Below are 21,836 nucleotides of genomic sequence, written 5' to 3' on the forward strand. Positions count from 1 at the left end.
CACAACAATGTGCTACAACGGTGATCTATAATCCTTAAAGGACCAACAAAGAAAACTTTGCTTCGCTAAGAGCAATGCGCTGCAGTTTTCGGCGTTGAACCAAAACACAGAGTGCGGAAGGATTTAAACCTTCTAATTGGAAAGGCATTAAGATATTTTAAATTGATTCAACATTAGAAAAATTCATTAGCTTTTAAATATTATACGTTCGTTCCACGCCGAATAGCAGAAATTCAAGCTGTTTCGAGAGATCATAAGGGCGACATGTATATGAGCAAACAACCAAGCGTATGTAGGAATTACAGCCAACAGAACACATATGTCCTGTAACCATAAAATAATGGACAAAAATAGTTCGATCAAGACTTATCAGAGTCGAACAATGATTAGAAGAGTCTGACCTTTCATATAACGCCAGGCATCAGATCTTGCTTCCTGCAACGGCACAGTTCTGGCAGATATACAAGTAAACAGCAATTTTACCATTATTATTCACTGATTTACTTTATACGATGGTTATGTGCAGGCGTAAATGTGTTTAAGTGTAAAATAGTAACAGAACCGTTGGCGAGTTTGCGCCAAAGTCAGCTGCGCACTTCCGTGCAGGGTCAAAACGTGCAAGTACCGTAAAACTAGTTGTGTAAAGTGATGAAAACTTGCAAAGTGCCTTCTACTACGATCGGAGATAAGATAAAGAGCTTGCTTTGGAAGGCAGTCATTTAGCCTTGCTTACCGCGGTCAGCTCACACGAGAAAAAAGTATCTTTAAATGATGCTTAAAGGACCGGTGCACCTCTCTATGGTTTTGCACCGAATTATATATACTATGACTCGTACCAGCTAGCTTAAACTAGAAAATCGCTCCTGAAGCGATGGCATTGGGACTGCGTGGTGAACGCGTAATTTGACCTTCTTTGCCGCTTCATTTAAGTCGACCTGTCTGATCTCCGTCCAAGGCCAGTCAGCCTGACTGCCGGTAAGCCAGCACAAGTCGAAAACCGTCAGCTCACGCGGTGCACAGTCCGTTGTATTCTCGCTAGTGCCAGAATGTCTTTATTAAGATGGTGAAGAGTGATCCGAAATGAAGGTAATCCTGTTAGCGACCTTCATCTTTTCATGTCCCAGTGCAGCCAAAGCAGAAGAATTGTAGCATCCGTCCAATAGAAAGTCCTTTAGCCACTTAGCCGTGCTCTAACCTTATATAAGTCGTAGATGCATAGGATGTGGAAGACCCAAGTGTAGCTGAGCTGACTTTATGGATCCAGAAGAAAAATAAAACAACCGCTAAATACTTATATTGTCGATCAGCAAGCTGTCCCAAAATGCGTGCCACCGTTCCGTAAGTGTTTTAAAAACCTTTAAGAACATATGGGGAGTACCTAAGATGTACTTGTGTAGAGGTTAAATGTATATCTTAATGTTGGGTGAGGTCAAGTGGGTGCGTTCTCAGCAGATGTCTACGGGATCAGCTGTTGTCCAGAAGATTGTTGGCCAGGTGGTTGGGGTGGTTGTCCAGTCTTCTTGCGTATCTCTCGCTGTGACGATAGATCTCGTCTACCACCCATGGAATCCTGAGCTCCTCATGGATGATGGAGTTCTCATGGTAGGGATGGGCGTTGGAGATCATTTTCAAGCATCTGTTTTGAAAGCGCTGGAAATTTATTCGGTGTGAAGCATTCCTTAAGTCCAGATCGGCTTAAGAATGGTCTTGTAGACGAGCAGTTAAAGTTTCTCTCGCAGTTTGGATTTTTTCCAATGAGCCAGTGCAGTTTTTTGAGGCATATGTTGGCCTAGATACGCTTTTTGTTGAGGTGAGGGCCCCATGTAAGCCTTCGGGCATGTCCACTTCTAAAATAAGATCGACTCGCTTCCACCGCGCGATTTGGGGATCTGCCAATGAGAGCCTTCGAATATGATCTAAATACTGTGGCCAGAAGCTAATACTTGGCAGGCAGGAAGTAACCGAATTGAAAACATATGCTGAATCAACCTCAAAGAGACATTTGGGTTAATAATAGTACAGATTTCGAATTTTACTGAGCACTTGCAACGACGCATCAGGTGCAGGGACTGAACCGTTAACCGTCTCATTAAGCAACTTCGATGCTACGAAATGCGCTACACGGTGCAGCGATTCCCCGTCCAAGCCTTAAAAACAGGGGACAAGGATTATTGTACATTTTAACTTTTATCGCGCCCTAATGGCAACAACTCTTTGAGAAAGTGCAACCGTTGCACATAACTCAGATTCTTGTTGTTGGGTTTCCTTAGTTGTGAAGCCGTCATGGTAGTCTCGCCAGTCCACTCAATCACCGGAAAATTTGGGAACTGATATCTGTGGCATGTTCAGTCGCACTTCCGGATCGGCGCCCCCGCCCGCTGGTGCCGGCGGAGGAGGATTCTGAAATGGAAGTACATCCAAATAGGCGTTCTTCCACCTGCTCCAGACGCTTTTTTTAATAAATCCTCGCTTTCCTCGATCGCGAATCCTTCCTTAAATTCTGCAACGTTGATTTAAGAGCTTGGTGCCTAACTAATGGCTCCAAAGTCGGAGCCTCCGAATCAGATTTCATGCTGACGAGTGTAAAACCAAACTAAGCGCAACTCACCACCATAAATAAATTTATAATAGGAAAAATTTTTGTATCGCACAAAACATGTCCACTTACTCATTTTGCGTAAAGATTCCACCCACTAGAAGCCGCCAAAACGAAAGAGATCGTCGCAAAATTCCACGACCTGCAGACTCGACTCCTATCGCCGTTTTCCTTTCCTGCTTTTCGTCAAGCCGGGAATAAGCGAAGAAGAAGCAGTCGCCAAAGCGGAAGAGATTTACGCAAAGTTCTATGTATCACCGTCGGAAATTTGCCGACTCGATTTGCAAACTTAACGCGGCCGCAATCTAACGTAATCTATTTATACACAAAACTGTCGAATTTAAAGTTTAAAGTTTCAAATTTTACACTTTTAGGCCTTTAAGGGCCACCATCACCTTCGCTGTAAATCCCTAACAAGAGGACATTGTAAGAGAGGTTCAAAGGCAAGAGCAAACACAGGTCAAATTAAGACGTAATAATTATTCACCTATTTAAAATATGGCTGTGCACAGGAGTGTATGTGAGTTTAATATAGATATCAATGTAGACCGAAGGTGGGCGTTCAGCGGCCTTTCCAAATTCAGACTGACTTCTGTCATCTCCTCCGTTCTTCCTCTCGCCGTCGCGACAGTGGGCAGTGCATTTCCAGAAACGAGCGAGCGATCAGCTGATCTCCACTGTCACGCACATTGGGACAAACTGAACACATAGCAAGGGTGCAGCAGCTTAAAAAAAATGAAATCAATTTTAGTCGATATCCCAACCAAAATAAGTCTATGTTCACTTTAACACCCACAAATTGTCACGCTCGTGCTTTAAAAAATACCACATATATATGCTATTTATGACGAAACGCAGCTTAAGTGCGAATGCGATAACTATATACACACGAAATAAAAATCTGCTGTTGTCTTGAAACACCAATTGAAAGGTATCGCAACACCTAAGGGAATTGCAAATACATATACGAATGAAAATGAATTTCTCGTCTATCAGATAATCGTTATTCAACCAGTCGGAGTGCAAACGAGCAATAAAAATAAACAACAAATTTTAAAAGTTTCCACATCAATCGGGCATGAATAGGATCAATAGCCGAGTCGATATGGCCATGAGTTTATCATGCAGTTTCAAAGATAATAATTGAATGTTGAATAATTTAATTATCAGCAGTTTTTCTGATACTTTCCGTTGTACAAAATATTATCAACTAGTGTATCTTCTTTTTATAAAAACATATCTTTTTTGTTACTCATGGCAGTAGCCAACAATATATTAATCAATAAAAATATATTCAATTTCTGTAATAGTTCTTGTAAGGCATGGTATGAAACCTACAAACAATTTTCCTGTCGACAGCAGCCAACTTCCTATGATTTCTTAACAGCAAAATCGAATTTCATAGATACTAATACAAAACCATGTTTATTATTATTATTATATTAAGGTGGACGAAGACTTGGAAAATCTGGGCCACTGAGTTTTAGGAGCCATGGCAACTTAGGCCTTCAGCTGCAGAAGTACAAGACAATGCTAATTATAATATATCTTATTATAACTTAATGTTTAGATGTGAATATACATATGTACATAATTCATTGTGTTGGACATGATAAATAATAGATATACAGATAATCTTAAATACTATAGTATAATTTTACACTTTTTAGTGTCTTTTAGAGTGTAATATTTTCGTATGATGCGTTTGTTAATGTGGCTTATGGGGAGGGGTTGAGCCTGAGTTGGGTTATAGAAGGACATGATGCTATAACGTGATCAAGTTTAATTAGGTGGAGGTTACAGAATGGGCAAGTTGGCAGAGGGTTTTTGCTTATATAGTGCGCATGAGTTAACTTTGTATGACCTAATCTAAGGCGAAGAAATTTTATTTCGTCCAGTCGGGATATTCGATGTGTTTTTGTTAGAAAATGGGAAATGATTAATTTATTTTTGTTTATGTTTTGGTACCAATTTGAGGAGTGCAGAAATGTGTCATTGGCAAGGGAGTTGAAATATTTAGAGACATATTTTTTTATGTCTCCGCAATTGAAGTTAATTGTGTAAACAAGTGGGTGGCGTAGAGCATTTTTGGCTGCTAAATCAGCAAATTCATTGCCAGTTATGTTGACATGGCTGGGAATCCACAATAGAGTGAATTTTGGAAAGTGTCTAATAAGTAAGTTTCGAATTTCGGTGGCATAATACGAATGATTAGAAGTGTTTTTAATAGCTTTGAGGGATGATAATGAATCTGAGCAAATTATGTATTTACCCCGATTTGTTTTGAGTATCATAATGGATTCATAAATGGCTATTATTTCTGCTGTGTAGACGGTAGAATAGGTTGGAAGAATTCCCATTTTTAAGATGCTAGAATTGGTTGTCACTGCAAGGCCAGTGAGATTGTTTATTTGTGACCTATCCGTGTAAATAAAGGATGTTTTATTGCCATTGAGTTCGGTTTGTATTCTGACAAATTTTTTTCTGAACGTTTCGGGGTTGTAACGTTTTTATTGAGGTAGCTAATGGAGGTATTTATGGCTTTTTGGTTAAGTGCCCAGGGAGGTGATTTTTGGATATGTTTTTTTGGTTGTATTTCGAGGTGTTTGTGTGATTCTATAATTTTTTCTAGAACAGACAATTTTTTACCCTCCTTCGGGGTTTTATATTTTTTTATAATATTACAAATGAGGAAATCTGCGCTATTGGTGATGCATGTAAATAGATTAGTGGTAAGGAGCTTTTGTCTAATGGCGAGAGGCGCAATGTTGGCCTCAAACAGCAAATTTCGTGTTGGTGTTGAACGAACGGCACCAAGAGCAATTCTAATAGCTGAATGTAAAGCTGAGTTAACTTTTTTTAGGACAGTTTTTGGGGCAGTTCCTTAGAGTGGTAAAGCGAAATCAATTTTTGATACTATTAAAGCTTTCACTACAGAAATTAGTGTTAATGTGCTACAATTGTATTTTGAATTAAGCCGTTTCAGCAAAGCAACGACAAGATGGTGAGTTCCACTTGTGTTTATTGAGCAATTCTAATAGCTGAATGTAAAGCTGAGTTAACTTTTTTTAGGACAGTTTTTGGGGCAGTTCCTTAGAGTGGTAAAGCGAAATCAATTTTTGATACTATTAAAGCTTTCACTACAGAAATTAGTGTTAATGTGCTACAATTGTATTTTGAATTAAGCCGTTTCAGCAAAGCAACGACAAGATGGTGAGTTCCACTTGTGTTTATTGTTGAATATCAGGCCTAAGATTTTGAGTGAGGTAACATTGGAAAGTTGAAACCTTCCAAAGGATACATCATATCTGCAATTGTGTTTGTTGCATATATGCATGTGCTTACACTTTTCGGGTGAAAGGATAGCACCAGAATAAGAGCACCAGTTAACTATGTCATTATTTAGCACATCTAAATTTAATATCCCATTTATTGTTTTATTCATTTTAATAAGCAAGTTGACATCGTCAGCATAGGCGCTTACTTGTATTTCTTTGTGCAATGCTATTAACTCGACAAGATTTTGGTAAGCAATGACAAATAGTACCACAGATAAAGGCGAACCTTGTGGGATACCATTGTCGAGTGGCAGAGTGTTGGAGAAATGTTTGCCAACTCTAACTTTTATCTTCCTGTTGGTCATAAAGTTGCGAACATAATTAATGATTTTGGGGCCTAGTTTCCACTTTAATAGCTGGTTGATAATCGCATGTAAACCAATTTTGTCAAACGCTTTGCAAAAGTCGAACGAGATAATAGAAAGATGATTCTTGGTAGCCAAGGTTTTGTTAACAAGATAGTCTATAAAGAGTAGACTGTCCATAACTGATTTGCCTTTCTTAAATCCTGTTTGGCTATTGTGGAGAAGTTTGTAGTTAGTTACAAACCACCATAGCCTTCTGGCCACAATTTTATCGAGCAGTTTGGCCATGCAAGAGTTAAGCGAAATTGGGCGGTATGATAATGGGTCGGTTTTATTTTTGTCAGGCGCAAATCGATTGATTTGCCGGCACCGGGAGGAGCGCTCGGCGGGGAAAGGGGAGCGTACTGCGTGAACTACGGTAGATAATTAAGTGTCAACATCTGAGTTGTCGGATAACATGTCTACGTCTAGACGTCTAGACGCGTCTGAGCAATTGACATCGTTCGTCTTGTCATAGCTTGTAAGTGCATGGGAAGGTAAATTCTTTTTTAAAGTGTTTAGTTGTTTTTTTTCTTTCGCCTTAAGTAGGGTCTTCGCACGATTAGATAGGTTTTTGGGAAATATTTTAACTGGGGAGTTGAGAGGGTTAGTTGTAGGTGAGGTGGAAGAGTGATTGATTTCACTAGTGGTATTTAGTGGTGTAATATCATTGTACGTGATAAGTTTTCGAGCAGCAATAATTGCCGAATCTTTGGATGTGGATGGGCTTGAATCAGATTTATGTGTTGAATCGTGGTTAGTGGGATTGTCTTTCTTATTATAGTTCATTGTTAGGTTGGTCTTAACTACACTGGAGTACATTGATCCGTCGTGGGGGTGTCTCGAGTTGTAGATAGAAATAGCCTTTTTAACGTCGACTTTTTCTAGAGTTTTTATGGCACAGATCGGGCATCCTCTGTAATTTGAAGAGTGGTTGCTGTCGGGTAACTTGGCGTTTTTGCAGTTAACGCAGCTTAATCTCTTAATCTCAACTTTCTAGCTTTTTTTTAGTTCCTGAGATCTCGACGTTCATACGGACGGAAAGACGGACGGACAGACTTTGTACATCTGCTGAGGACATCCACGTGTTGCATTCTAATACCTGATCTATGTTCCAGTTTATAATCATAGAGCCCATCGCGCAATTCTAGGGTTTATTTCTTTTTTAGTTAACGCAGATATACCCTAAATCGTTTGAGTGAATAAATTATCGCTAACGTTTCCAACTCGAAACTGTGATACCACGACTCAGCATCCGTCGTACGCTTGGAGAAATAAAATACAGGGTGAAATCGGCTATCCCTTTTCTTTTGCATTAAAATTGATCCGAAACCAATCGAACTCGCGTCTCAATGTAATTCGGTTTCATCTGTTGGGTTATACAAAGCAAGTATGGGGGAGTCTATTAACTTTTTCTTTAGAACTTCAAACGTCTTTAACTCTAATTCCCCAAACTGAAAATTTGTCGTCTTCCTCGTGACATCGTATAAAGTTTTTGCCCCGATGGAAAGGTCTTTAATAAACCTTCGAAAATAGGAGCAAAGACCTAGAAAACTTTGTACCTCACTCGTTTTTGTAGGAATCGAAAAATTCTTCACAGCGGATACCCTTTCCATCAGCTTTGATCCCAAATCCATTAATCGTATACCCTAGATACTTTACTTCCGTTTGAAAAAACCCACACTTAGTAAGCCTCAATTTTAAATTATTCCATATCAATCTGTCAAATACCTCATTCAAAATTTTCAAGTGATTCTTCACATCTTTTGTTGCAATCATTATGTCATCTAAGTAAACTATCACCTTTTCTTGTCTTATTAGGTCGTTACAAATTTTATTTATAAGCCTCTGAATCGCAGACGTCGCGATTTTCAGCTCGAAAGGCATCCTTAGGAATTCAAATTGGCCAAGAGGTGTCGTAAAAGAAGTTAACTTTACTGATTCCTCATGGAAATTAATTAATTAATTAAATTTTCTAAAGTCAATACACATTCTAATTGCGCCCGACGCTTTTTTTACTAAAACAATCGGTGACACAAACTCAGACTCACTTGGTCTAATATACCCCTGTGTAATATATTCATCCAAAATTTTTTGCAAATCGTTCTTTTCAGCATAGGAAAGGCGTCTGGGACTACAGCTAAACGGTTTAACGTCACTAATCGTAATTTTCATTTCGCACTTTGTTTCTGGTATCGTTGGTCGAACAGCTGTGACATAACATTTGTGAAACAAATTCTCAAAACGAATTTTATCATTAAAATTCAGATTTATACCTACTGTTGAACTTTCATTATCAGGTTCATATTCAATCATATAAATTTTCGCTATAAAATCATCTTCATCATCTAACCTATCCATACCATTCGATTTAGTCATATATCTACTTTCATTTGTATTTTCATTCATTAGAATAACATCATCTTCGTTCCACACAATACTTACACTTGCACTTGCATTTGAAAAATTCCGACCTAACACAACTTTCCCATACATTGAATCATCCTGAACAACTAGCATTTCAAGTTTTATTTTTTTATTTTTCATTTTTATTTCGTAATGAACACAAAAATCTTTTCAATAACAATTAATTTGCTGGAGTTTAAACCAAAATACGCAGCTGGGGGCGCTGGCTTCAAGTTAACGCTAGCCGGAACGCAATTCTTTTTCATAAAACTAATTGGGCTGCCTCAGTCTAGGAGGCATTCTATAAAAAAAGATTCATTAACGGTACTCTCTGTTTCGAAAATTAAATATGGGGCTGATGTCTTCTTATTTTGGTCACAGGCTGCAGCGAGGTGACCCATCTTTCCGCACACAAAACAGGCTCCGACTTCTCTTTTGGGTTTGCGAATGGGTATAGTCGATTAGCTCGCCTTCTGACATCCCTAATCCATTTGACATAGTTACTTTCGAGTTGATATAGGAAGTAAACGATTCATTTGCTCACCATTTGCGCTTTTCAAGCTTCTTGCGCAATGTAATGGCACTTTCTTTTGGGAGAAAGGCCTTTTCCATCGATTCCATTTTCAATTTTTTCATTTGCAAACTCAAACTTTGAGTAAATCCATGTTTGTGCATCACCTTTGACTTTGATAAATATGAGTGTTCGTAAATAAACCGCCAGTGTTACTGTTTAGTTTGATTTATTTGTTAATTTCAGACACTTAATATTAATTAGTTCGACACCGATGCGTACGTTTTCTCGCAGATCAAAAATGTGACTGACTTAAGCTTTGGCTGTACTCACGCCATACGATTAAACTAGCATAAGACGTAAACAAGTTACAGTTAGAAGAAGTTAGAAGTTTGGAAAAGTACTGGGCAAGCTCGCGGACAATTACATTGATTCCGCTGATAAGCTCCGCTGCAGCTGCAGACAAATGCAAATGTAAACAAAGATAAAGGGTGACTTGTTCGCGCGGTGTCTCGTTCCCAAACATACCGGCCCCCCTGAACGGTTGTTCAGCAGAGAGGCAGTACAGCGATTTTGGCAATTGGGCGTTTGTATAATCCGTGAGCAGTCTTCACTGTAACGACTCGGACCTTGTCGTCGATTTCTGCGTGCACTGCGGTGATGCGGCCAAGAATCCATTTAGAGGGCGGTAGATTGGGCTCCTTGAGTACTACCAGTGTGTCGATCTTCAGATTCTCGGTTTCCAGATGCCACTTTGTCCGCTTATGAAGAGATGTCAGGTATTCCATATGCCACCTTTTCCAAAAGCCTTGAACCATGGCTTGCAGCTGGTTCCACCTCTCCAATCGATTGACTTGCATATCCAGACGACAGGGTGCAGGCAATGCAGTATACGGAGATCCAGTCAAAAAATGAGCAGGCGTCAGTGGATCCAAAGAATTATCCCCAGTTGGGCACAGCGGGCGTGAATTCAGGATAGCTTCAATTTGGGTCAGGACAGTAGAGAGCTCCTCAAACGTTAAAGCCTTTGATCCAAGTATCCGTTTCATATGCAGTTTAATTGAGCGAACTCCAGCTTCCCACATCCCTCCAAAATGGGGAGCAGACGGGGGTATAAAGTGCCAAGAAATCCCTTCATTGGCATAGAATCCTGCTAGTTCCTCATCTTTGGCTTGTTGAATGGCCAGACGTCTCATGTCATCCAAAGTTCGCTTGCCTCCATGAAATGTAGTTCCGTTGTCCGAATACAGGTCAGTAGGCTTCGCTCGGCGGGCAATGAATCGTTGAAAGGCTGCGATGAAAGCCTGTGTAGTTAGCTCACTAACAACCTCGATGTGAAGTGCCTTTGTAGTGAGACACACGAAAATAGAAAACCATGCCTTTCCGATTCGTGGAGTTCTTCCTTTTGATTCCTTGATTGCGATCGGTCCAGCGTAGTCCAGCCCTGTGTGTTGAAAGCAGCGGCTAGCTTGAACTCGAGGAATTGGTAGCTCTCCCCTGATCTGGTTGCTTGTGCCCTTTCGTTGAAGAAAACAGGATTTGCATTGGAAGACTGCCTTTCTGACGAGATTGCGGGCTCCCAGAATCCAGTACTGCTGACGAAGATTGGAGAACGTTGCATCAACTCCAGTGTGCAGATAGGAGACATGAAAATATCGAACCAGCAGTCCAGCTAGTTGTGTATCTTTAGGTATCAGAATCGGGTGCTTGGCGTTGTAATTGAGTGTAGATTGCTCGATTCTCCCACCGACTCGCATTACTCCATAATCATCCAGAAACGGAGAAAACCGGATAAGATGCGATTTAGCGTTAAGCTGGCGTCGATTCTCTAGCTGCGCATATTCTCTGGCAAAGGATTTTTGTTGCACATGTCGAATAAGTCGGCGCTGTGCGTCCAGCAACTCTTCAGACGTAAGGAATGGTGCCGAATTCCTATGATGAGATCGAAGAGTGTGAATAAAGCGATGACAGTAGCTAGATACCCTAATAAGACGCGTCCAGGTTGAGAATTTGTGGATCAGTAACTCGTGTATACTTTCATCAGGAAAGTTATGTAGAGTCGTGGGCTTTATGGCTCGTTCTTCGGTGTTGACATTGAAACTTGAAGATACGCTGAACTTGCTTGTAGAAGGTGGCCACTCAGAGGTGGGTGTGGCCAGCCAGGACGGATATTTCCACCACAGTCGATGCTCCAGAAGCTAGGACAGATGAAGTCCTCGGGAAGCACAATCAGCAGGATTGTCTTCCGTGCGAACATGGTTCCAGCAGCTACGGGGAAAGTCGCTCAATATCTCAGAAGTTCGGTTGCAGACGTAGGTGTTCCACCGTCGAGGGGGAGCTGAAAGCCAGTGTAGCACAATTTCTGAATCTGTCCAGCAGCTCGTGCTGAAAAGAGGAATTGTTAGTGATGTTTTGACAATAGACAGCAATCGAGATAGAAGTAACTCCAAACGTGGAATTGATACGGGCTTGATCGGAGCCACCCGTGTTTTGGCGGCAACCAGAGTTACTTGAAAGCTGCATCCAACTGCAACTCGAGCGTAAACTACCGCACCGTAGGCGTGCGAGGATGCGTCGGCGAATCCTTGTAGTTGAACATCTCGAAATGGTGACGCAATATACCGTGGTACTTGGCATTGCGTAAGTGCTGGCAAATCCTCTACTAAGGCTCTCCAGCGCGTACGTAGACTTTCAGGAATGGGGTCGTCCCACTGCAGGACACTTGTCCAACTTTCTTGGAAGATTAGCTTGAGTAGAACTGTGACCGGCGCTACCAGTCCAAGCGGATCATAAATTCTTGATAGCTGAGACAAGAGTTCTCTTTTCGTCGGAGAAATGGTCGCATCGCATCCCTTTAGGTTGAGCTACAGAACGTCCTTCCCAGGGTTCCATTGGATACCAAGAACTTTGACAGGTGAATCCGCAGCTGATTTGTTGAGGAGCTGGATAGGTTCAAAACATCTATCTTCCTCTGGTAATGATTTCAGAAGACGCCAATTATTAGAACTCCATTTGCGTAGCTTGAATTTTCCCTTATCCAAGAGGGCTATAAGCTCGTCCTTGAGAATCATAAGCTCCTCGAGTGTGTTGGCGCCTGTAGGGATATCGTCCACATAGGCATCGTGCAGAAGAGCGTGAGCTGCTGCAGGGTATTCATGGCCATGATCGTCGGCAAGTTGCTTTAGAACTCGAACAGCCAGAAATGGTGACGGTGCCAATCCGTAGGTAACCGTCAGCAGGCGAAAATGAAGCAGAGGTTCATTCTCAGTCTTGCGCCAAACAATGCGCTGAAAATTGGTGTGTGGCTTAAAGATTCTAATGCCTCGAAACATCTTTTCAACATCTGCGCATAAAACATATTGGTGCTGCCGGAAGCGTAGACAAACGCCAAGAAGATCGCGTTGAATCGGTGGACCAATATTTAGTCTGTCATTGAGCGTTTCTCCAGAGCTGTCCTTTCCTGATCCATCAAAAACTACACGACATTTGGTAGTCAGACTGTCCAGTTTGATGACAGCGTGGTGCGGCAAATAGAAGCAGGTGTCTGGGGACTCCTCAACCTGAGCAGAGGTCAGTTGTTCCATATGTCCACGTTGCAAGTAGTCGTCCAGGAAGGCTTCGTACTGCTGCTTCAATTCTGGATACCGACGAAATTTGCGTTCCAGAGAGAGGAAGCGATAGATGGCCTGTGGCAAGGTCGAATCAATAGGCGGTGCCTTCTCCTTGAAGGGATACTCGACGACGTACACCCCGTCCGTTGAGCGCTTGTGTGTAGCAGCAAAATGACGCTCTGTGGGATCGCTGGCGTCCAGGAGAGCCTGGTTAGGCTGAATGCTGTCCATCTCCATGAATGAACGAACCATCGTGTCTAGGTCCGCGTGATGAGTAACCGCAGAAGTAGGGTGATAATCGAATGCAGAGTACGAGACTGCAACAATCCAACCAAATACAGTATTGAGAGCGATAGGAAAGTCGTTACCAAAGTGTTTCCGATCTCCTGTGTATAGAGACCAAAGTTGATCCGATCCAACAATGACATCGATTGCTCCAGGTGTGCAGAACGTTGGGTCTGCCAAAGGAAGCTCGCAGATCTGCCTCCACGTAGAGGATGAGGTGTCAATAACTTGGGCAGGAAGTGATGACGTCAGCGAGTTGAGAATGAACGAGACCAATTCGACAGTTTGGCCCGAATGACGAGAGCGCAGCTTGATATGTGCGCGTCCTCGGGTAACGCCCGAGTTAAGTCGTGGTGCGGTTTAAGTTGTAATATATTCCTGAAGTTTAAGCTTTGATGTAAAGAATAATAACAACCTTCTGGTTCTGCTTTTCGATCAAGAGTGATTTTGTATTTCATTTCAGTTTTATATGTTGGCTACAATTCGAGTGTTGTTTTGTTTACGCTGCATTCTTGGGCGGATGCCCCGACTCCAGTCCGCGGGTTCGGCGGAATCCTCTGTTGGCGATCTGCTGCTGCCCCGGTGCTGACGCTGCTGTCCAGTCCGCGGGTTCGGCGGAATCCTCTGTTGGCGATCCGCTGCTGCCCCGGTGCTGACGCTGCTGGTTCTGTTCCGGGTGGAGTGCCTTTAGTTTAGGCTTTTACCCGTGGGGGTTTCGGGGGAGGTGAGGGCAAGCTTATGCCGTCACCGATAACTCCTCCCCCCTCAAGACGGAACGAAGGCCACAACGAAGGTATGGCTGGAGTTCCGGTGGCTGGCAGGGAAGTAGTTGCGTAGGTAATCTTGTCTTTCCTCCAGATCCATGCGGCGATTGCTAGTACGATAGAGCTTGCGATCAATATATATATCGTTGTTAAGTGGTCCGCCGCTTTGCTCTGCATGGTGTTGATAGTCCACTTGATTTTGAGCGTATTGAGGTGCAGTTGTTGAAGGTTGATGGGTTCTATGGCTGGCATGGTTTTAACGTCGTTGGTTTTCGTTATATCCATCTGCCATCTATCGGTCATTGTGACGGTGGCGTCGGCATATTTCGTACCGTTGATGGTGATAGAGCAACTGTCGTGATTTATAATAAACGACCCGCTCAAACTTTTGCTCGGTATACAATCGGAGGTCATATTAACGTCTCTTGCGTTGAGGATAACCAGGAGTCCTTCTATGGGGCTGTAGATCCGTGTCTGGGTTATGGTTTCCACTACGGTACATGTCGCTGTCTTGTTGGCTAGCAGGTTATGGATGCATTCCGGGTTGTCGGGGTCGGTGGGGGTTTCGCAAACTGATAAATCATTAACTCTAATACAATTTGTGTTTAGTGTTTTAAGTTCTATTCTATCCTCTAAAATAAATTTTGGTAGGTTTCCGTCCCGTTGAACGGTATGGTTACAATTTGGTACAGTGTGTAATTATTTGGAGACAAAATTGGTATTTTAATTTCAAAAACAATTGTTTTCTTTTCTGTGCTAGTTTCGAGTGATAGTAGGTTGTAAACTTCGTAGTCTGCCTTTATCTTAACGTTTTGATCTGTTAATGACATTTTAATTTTTTGTACCTCAGCATTATCTAAGATGTATTTGGGAACAATATTGAGTTTTGCGAATAATAGGCTTTCTGCTATACCTGCCAAATGTGTGTAGAGAAGATCTAAGTTAATATTGATTCTAGTCAAAAATATATTCAATTCTGCATTTTGGAGTCCTGTATCTATTTCCTTAGATATCCTATTCTGATTAAAATTGATTAAATTATTTATGACCTCCTGCTCTTTGTTTATGTGGTCTGTGATTTCTATGAACCTTATTAATGTTTCGTTCTGAAATTGCGCGGTATTTTCCGCGTTCCTCCCCAATTGTTTTAATTCGGAATTAATTTTTTCCTCGTCAGTGGCATCCATATTGCCGCTGATCGTTTTAATTATTGTCCCTAGTCCGTTAATGAGTCCTCTCCTAGGTCTGCTATTACTTTCGCTAGGTAGTAGTGAAGTTAATTTCTGTTCTATCTGATTAAGTTTCCTAAGTAATAGTGTTCTTATTTCGACGATGTTCGTCAGGTCCGGCAGGTTCGTAATTAATTCGTGTAATTTGTCGGTAGTAACTTCGTGTTCTTCCAGGTGGATCAGGTGTTTAATTGTCATAAATGATGTTATTGTCCGGGCCGTTCCCATGTTGAGCTTAATGAGGGTTTGCTCCTCACCTAGTCTATCTATTTCTAGTCGCTGGCTGTTGACTAACGTCAGCCTGTAAAGAGTTTCTTCCCTAGCTTCATTTAGTTTGTTTATCCGTTTACCGGCTGTTTCTTCTAGGTGTGTTTTGACGACTGGATAGAGCTTACTCTGATACTCATGAAGCCTGCTTAAGAAGTCATGTTCGTTGTTGAACTTGACTGTTTTTTCGAACACATGGGTGCGGCCACTAAAGAGTTCGAACGGTGTTAGGTTCGTGCTCGAGTGTATAGCGTTATTGTATGTTATTATTGCCTCCGACATAATTTCCTCGTGATCTAGATCTAGGTGCATTTCCCTCCTCTTCGTGAGGATGATTCGATAGATTTCTGTTAAGGTCGAATGGAGCCTTTCAACTATCGAGTTACTACTAGACTGCTGGAAGGAAGTCACATGCACTTCAATGTCATATTGTCCCAGGAAGTCGGTAAAAACGGTACCCGCAAATTCGGCTCCTTGGTCAAAGATTACCTTTTTAGGTACGCCGAATTGGCAGAAGAAATTTTTGAATGCCTTGGTGACACTTATGGAGTTCCTATTAGGTAATGGAAACGCCTGTGCGAATCTGGAAAATTTGTCTATGATTGTCAGGTTGTAGGTCTTGTTGATAGTATAGATGTCTGTATGTAGGATGTCTAGTGGTCTGCTTGGGATTTCGGGCAATTGGTAAGGCGGTTTCTGCGGGTGCCTATCATATTTGAGGGTGAGGCAGATCTCGCAATTCCGTATTACTTGCGTGATGAGGCTTTTCAGATGGGGCGCGTAAATTTCCCTTTTTAGGTGGGTGTACATCTCGTCCACCCCCCGATGGTTATTATTTGTGTGGCCTGTCTTGATAATCGATTCTATTTCGTTGCTTGAGGGTTCCTTAAGGAACGTTAAGCACCTGAGGATTTTATAAAGGTTGTTTCCCGCGAAATATTTGGAATAAGATTCTTGTATTACTCCGAAAATTTCGTCGGTTGCGAACACGGCTACGGTTTTATTGGGTTTTAGCAAAGTTTTTAAGATATCCGTAACAATCTCTAAGTTAAAGAGAGGTTCGGATATCTGTTTCCTAATTTTGTTTCTGCATGGGGCACAGGTTGTGCGTGATGGGTCTGGTGAGATTGTAAAGGTGGCCTGTAATCTAAAGACGTTAAGTGGACTCGGGGATATCGGGATTGCTCCCGGGTCGTTTGGTATCGAGACATTCACATGGGTATTCGGTTCTACCCTGCTCAGTGCATCTGCGACGACGTTTTGGGAACCCTTTTCGTGTTCCAATTCGTAATCGTATTCGCTTAAGGCATCCCTCCAGCGAATGAGTTTTGCGTTCTGGCCATTAAAATTTTTGAGGCCTAATAAGGGTTTGTGGTCAGTAACTAGTTTGAATTTCCGGCCGTAGAGGTACGGTCGGAAGTACTTTACTGCCCAGACGATTCCCAGCATTTCTTTTTCTACCGTTGAGTAACGGGTTTCGGCTTCGTTAAGGGTCCTGCTCGCGAAGCAGATTGGTCTGTCGCAGGATTTTGGTCCTTGTGACAGCACTGCTCCCAATGCGACGTTACTCGCGTCTGTTGTTAAGGTGAAGGGCATGGTGAAGTCTGGGTGCTTCAAAATGGGGTCGTTTATAAGGAGAGTTTTGCAAAATTCGAAGGCTTCGCGGAATTCGTTGTCGATTATTACCGACTTCCCTCCTTTTAGTTGTCTGGTTAGTGGTTTAGTAATTCGAGCGAAGTCTTTTACAAATTTCCTGTAATAGCCTATAAGTCCCAGGAAAGACTTAATTTGCCGACGGGTCTTGGGACAGGGAAATCCTTTAATAGCTATTATTTTATTAGGGTTTGGTTTGATACCCTCCTGGGTGACCACGTGACCCAGGAAGTCTATTTCTTTTCGTAGGAAGTTCGACTTGGTGATTTGAATTTTTAGATTGGCCGTACGGAGTTTTGTGAAGACTAATTCGATATCCCCCAAATGTTTTTGTAATGAAGTGGAGAATATTATGATGTCGTCTAGATAGAATAGGCATATATTTCCGATTAGTGAACCTAGGACATTGTCCATGACACGCTGAAATGTGGCGGGGGCGTTCTTTAGACCGAAGGGCATTCTAGTAAATTCGTAATGGCCGTTTTCGACCGAGAATGCTGTTTTAGCCCTGTCCACGGGGTTCATCTGGATTTGATGGAACCCACTTGCCAGGTCCAAGGTTGTGAAATACGTGGCACGGCCTAAACTATCGAGAATTTCGTTGATGTTGAGAATGGGGTATCGATCGGCGATGGTTTTTTCATTCAGTTTCCTGAAATCTATGACCAGTCGCCATTTCTTATTGCCATCCGAGTCGGTTTTCTTGGGTACTACCCAGACAGGTGCGCCCCAAGGTGAATGGCTATTTCGGATTATATCCTGTTTTAGCATCTTTTTTATTTGGCTCCGTACCTCCTCTTTATGGATGTAAGGATACCTGTATGTTTTCACGTGTACCGGCATATCGTCTGTTGTTGGTATAGAGTGTTTGACGGCATTCGAAAAAGGCTAGAGTCTCCTTCTCGTCGTAGAACAGCTCCCGGAACTTGTTGCAGACGAGGAGGAGTCCCTTTTTCTCTTCCGAGTTTAGGTGTTCCGTCCGGATGTGGTCGATTGGTTGTTTGTATTTTTCATTGGGGTTGGGCCCCAGTGTCATGCTGTAGATTTGGTTGTATTCGTCTTCATTATACGGTGTAACTTCTATTGGTTGGTCTAAGCAGAGTGTCCGTTCGTCGTGAGAGTTGTTAGTTATCTCAAAGTAACTGTGTCCGTCGATAGCTGTGTAGAGGCCCCCCGTGATGGTAAGGTTGTTACTAATACCCACTGCATTGACGGAAAAATGTCCCTTGTTAATGTCTACAGGCAGTCTGACGCGAGACCTGCTGTGGGGTGGAATGTGCAATTCCTGTGTACCCCTGTTAGCTCGTGTTATTATTGGAATTAAGGCAGATTGTGTCTTGAGGGTTAAATTCTCAATATCAATCTTTGCCTTATTTTGAGTAAGGAAGTCTATACCGAGGAGCCCGTTGAAAAAGGGGTGGAATTTGAAGAGCAGGAGGTTCATGACTCCTTGCTCCTCGAACTCCCTCGGTATAGGTAGTGTCGTTGCTTTTCTTAGTGTATAACTGTCCAAGACAGTGGTTATTTTTACGTCCTGATCAAGTGTCCGCGTCAATTCTTGGGGAATAATGTCCGGGTCGATAAATGAGTAAGATGACCCGGTGTCAATAAGGAATTTTAGGAGTTTGGGGGGGTCAAAAAGAGTTAGTGTTACATAGGAAGGGCAGAGCCAGGAGTTTTGTTACTTAAGTAACCGACTTGTCGGTCGAGGCTCCTTGTTGAAAATTTACGCTGTCATCGATGTTATTGAAGTTGGCGGGGGCCCTTTGGGGGGATCTGTTACGCCGACCCGAGTTATTTGATTGCGGGTCGCGTGATCCATCCCTGAAGCTGTTACTATAGTTGTTATCCCTATTTTGTCTTTGGTACATGAAACTTTGTTCCACCTGGCACCATTCGTGGGCTTGCTCAATGGTCGACGGCTCTTTAGCCCGAATGACTGTCCTGAGCGGGTCGCGGAGCCCGACTAAAAAGGCATTTAGGCAAATGCCATCATAGAGGGCTCTTTTTGATTCCGCACTGACCCCCTGTTCTGAAGTAGTTGGCAGTGTAAGTAGTTCGCTCCTGAGCCTGGTAATTTCATAAAAAAGCTTCCCGAAGGAGAGACCGTTTGGTTGGTTCTGTATTTCAGATATTAGTATGAGTTCCGCCTTTTTGCATGCGTACATGCGTTTTAGGTTGTCGCGAATACTATCCCATTCCAGCTTAGTATCCAGCATATTTAAAGTTTCGTCCGCTTTCCCTATTATCTTGTTCCTCAACGTACGCAGCAATAGCTGCCCGTAAGGTGTTTGGTCAGTTCCTCTAATCAACATAATGACCTCCTCCACGCTTACAATGAACTTCTGTAGGGTCCCCGGGGTCCCATCAAAAGTCGGTAGTTGTTTAACAAATGCTAAAATATCTTCCGGATTCAATGTAGTGGTCATTATAGTATTAATTGAAGTACTCAGGACAGTGCTCATATTCCCTATACTATTCGAACCGCCGGGGATCGGGCTGGTGGTTCTAGAACCCCCGGTGGCGTGTCCCGAATCCATGGCTATTAATTCTTCCTCCCTAATTTCTGGTAGGCTACCGCTACTCCTGAGACCTAGCCTGGACCTCGTTTTGTCCACTATTGTCCTCTTTGACATTTAGGTTACGGAACACCTTTTATTCGCAAGTGAAAATTCGCGTAAGTATAACGTTAAGATATTCGGCCTATTTCTTTTTTTATTTTCCCTTTTTAATTTTCCCTATCTATATTTGACGATATTTGGTTATCTGTATATTGATATATTATATTACTAGAGTATAAAAAATGTGTATGTGTAATAGTATGAGAAAAAATATATATATATGTATCTGTGTGCTAATGTAAGATTTTATATATTACGATGTTTTATTTAAGTTTTTCTTTATTAGTTTGTACTTATCATTCGTAAAAAAATTTTTTATTGTGTAGTGTATGGGTTGATCCGTTGGGATCTGCAAGTGGGTGTCATTAATAATTGTTTACTCAATCGATAAAAAGTAATCTAATAAAGCCGCCGAGCCAAGTGCTTTAAATACAATGTTTTCAAGTGCTTTTTGTTTAGTTTTCATCTCCTTTTGACTTTAAGATTTGATTGTTTGTTTAATTTTTGTGTGGTCCGATGCGCAAAAGAATTCGACTCCAGCATAATTCAAGGGGTCGGCCGTCAATTGTGGTTGTTAAGGCCCAGGAGGGGAATGGGGGGTGCCCCCATCAGTCGCCGTCGGTTTCCGCACTCGGGTTTCAGATTTCTCGGGAGTCAAGAACCGCGGCTGGCTTGAGCGGCACCACTTCCCCCCTCCTTGGCTGGCACAAAACGGAATGATCGGCCGTGATTATAAACACACATACACATTAATTCGGTGGCGGGGCATTTGCATTTGCCTATCCGCAGTATGACAATTTAGATATTTTGTGCACGATGCACCAGCGGTCATCAGCGATTGATGCCCGCTTAAATATGTTTTGCCTGGTATATATTCGTTAATATTTGGGGTTTATTTCCCTTACTTTTTGTTGCACTGTATATAACCTAACGTACATATTTAAATGCGCGATGCATCTAAGCGGCAATCAGCGATTGAAGCCGTTTAATATGTGTCGTTTGGTGATGCACAATTTTAGTTGTAATATTTGCGGTTTATTTCCCTTAATTTCCTGCACCGTATGTGACGTTTATATATTTAAATGCATTCGAGCGACAATCAGCGATTGAAGCCGTTTAATATGTTTCGCCTGGTGGTGCACACTTTTAGTTGTAATATATGGGTTTATTCCCCTAATTTTTTTTGCACTGTATGTGACGTTTACATATTTAAATGCGCGATGCATTCGAGCGGCAATCAGCGATTGAAGCCGTTTAATATGTTTCGCCTGGTGGTGCACACTTTTAGTTGTAATATATGGGTTTATTCCCCTAATTTTTTTTTTTGCACTGTATGTGACGTTTACATATTTAAATGCGCGATGCATTTAAGCGGCAATCAGCGATTGAAGCCGTTTTAATATGTTTCGTTTGGTGGTGCACAATTTTAGTTGTAGTATATGGGTTTATTCCCCTAATTTTTGCACTGTATGTGACGTTTACATATTTAAATGCGTGATGCATTTAAGCGGCAATCAGTGATTGAAGCCGTTTGATATGTGTCATTTTTAATTTCTTTTTGTGGTTGTTTTTTTTTTTTTTTTTTATGCCTTGGTGTCGGGTTGTCTTATGCGCATGGAATTGTTAATTTTGATAGTTGCACTGTTACATCTCATTTTAGATTTCTTTAAATATTTCGCACTCATTTATTCGGGTCACTTGGCCACGGCCGCTTACCTGCATTACACTAATATGGTTAGTATTCCTATGATCTCCATTCCTTGTTTCCTTGTTTTCCGCTATGCTTCCTTGTGGTTCTTCTTTTTCGGCTGCGCCAGTTAAGTCGTGGTCCGGTTTAAGTTGTAATATATTCCTGAAGTTTAAGCTTTGATGTAAAGAATAATAACAACCTTCTGGTTCTGCTTTTCTATCAAGAGTGATTTTGTATTTCATTTCAGTTTTATATGTTGGCTACAATTCGAGTGTTGTTTTGTTTACGCTGCATTCTTGGGCGGATGCCCCGACTCCAGTCCGCGGGTTCGGCGGAATCCTCTGTTGGCGATCTGCTGCTGCCCCGGTGCTGACGCTGCTGTCCAGTCCGCGGGTTCGGCGGAATCCTCTGTTGGCGATCCGCTGCTGCCCCGGTGCTGACGCTGCTGGTTCTGTTCCGGGTTGAGTGCCTTTAGTTTAGGCTTTTACCCGTGGGGGTTTCGGGGGAGGTGAGGGCAAGCT

The 21,836-nt window shown here is 42.1% G+C and overlaps 2 protein-coding genes across 2 annotated transcripts; both read right to left on the reverse strand.

Annotated features, from left to right (window-relative positions):
* Window positions 1-2,304: 2,304 nt before the first annotated feature.
* On the reverse strand, window positions 2,305-11,794 carry LOC122319547. Its single transcript, XM_043206929.1, has 4 exons — window positions 11,745-11,794; window positions 11,451-11,580; window positions 9,810-11,393; window positions 2,305-2,400 (listed from the first exon to the last, which is right to left on the reverse strand). Exons 1-4 carry the CDS (start codon window positions 11,792-11,794, stop codon window positions 2,305-2,307), a joined length of 1,860 nt encoding a protein of 619 aa, XP_043062864.1.
* Window positions 11,795-12,059: 265 nt separating this feature from the next.
* LOC122319548 lies at window positions 12,060-13,058 on the reverse strand. Its single transcript, XM_043206930.1, has one exon. It carries the CDS (start codon window positions 13,056-13,058, stop codon window positions 12,060-12,062), a length of 999 nt encoding a protein of 332 aa, XP_043062865.1.
* Window positions 13,059-21,836: the final 8,778 nt, after the last annotated feature.

Source organism: Drosophila yakuba, chromosome 2R (assembly GCF_016746365.2).
Source record: "Drosophila yakuba strain Tai18E2 chromosome 2R, Prin_Dyak_Tai18E2_2.1, whole genome shotgun sequence".
In the NCBI taxonomy this organism is placed as follows: Eukaryota; Metazoa; Arthropoda; class Insecta; order Diptera; family Drosophilidae; genus Drosophila; species Drosophila yakuba.

Bases quoted from the DNA above. Each gene is read 5' to 3' on its own strand.
- LOC122319548 (XM_043206930.1), bottom strand. From the start codon at position 13,058: ATGGTTCGTTCATTCATGGAGATGGACAGCATTCAGCCTAACCAGGCT.
- LOC122319547 (XM_043206929.1), bottom strand. From the start codon at position 11,794: ATGTTCAACTACAAGGATTCGCCGACGCATCCTCGCACGCCTACGGTG. The intron at 11,581-11,744 runs GTAGTTTACGCT...TCCTCTTTTCAG, and splicing joins CCTCGCACGCCTACGGTGCG to CACGAGCTGCTGGACAGATT. The intron at 2,401-9,809 runs GTGAAGACTGCT...CTTCCATTTCAG, and splicing joins ACAAGGTCCGAGTCGTTACA to AATCCTCCTCCGCCGGCACC.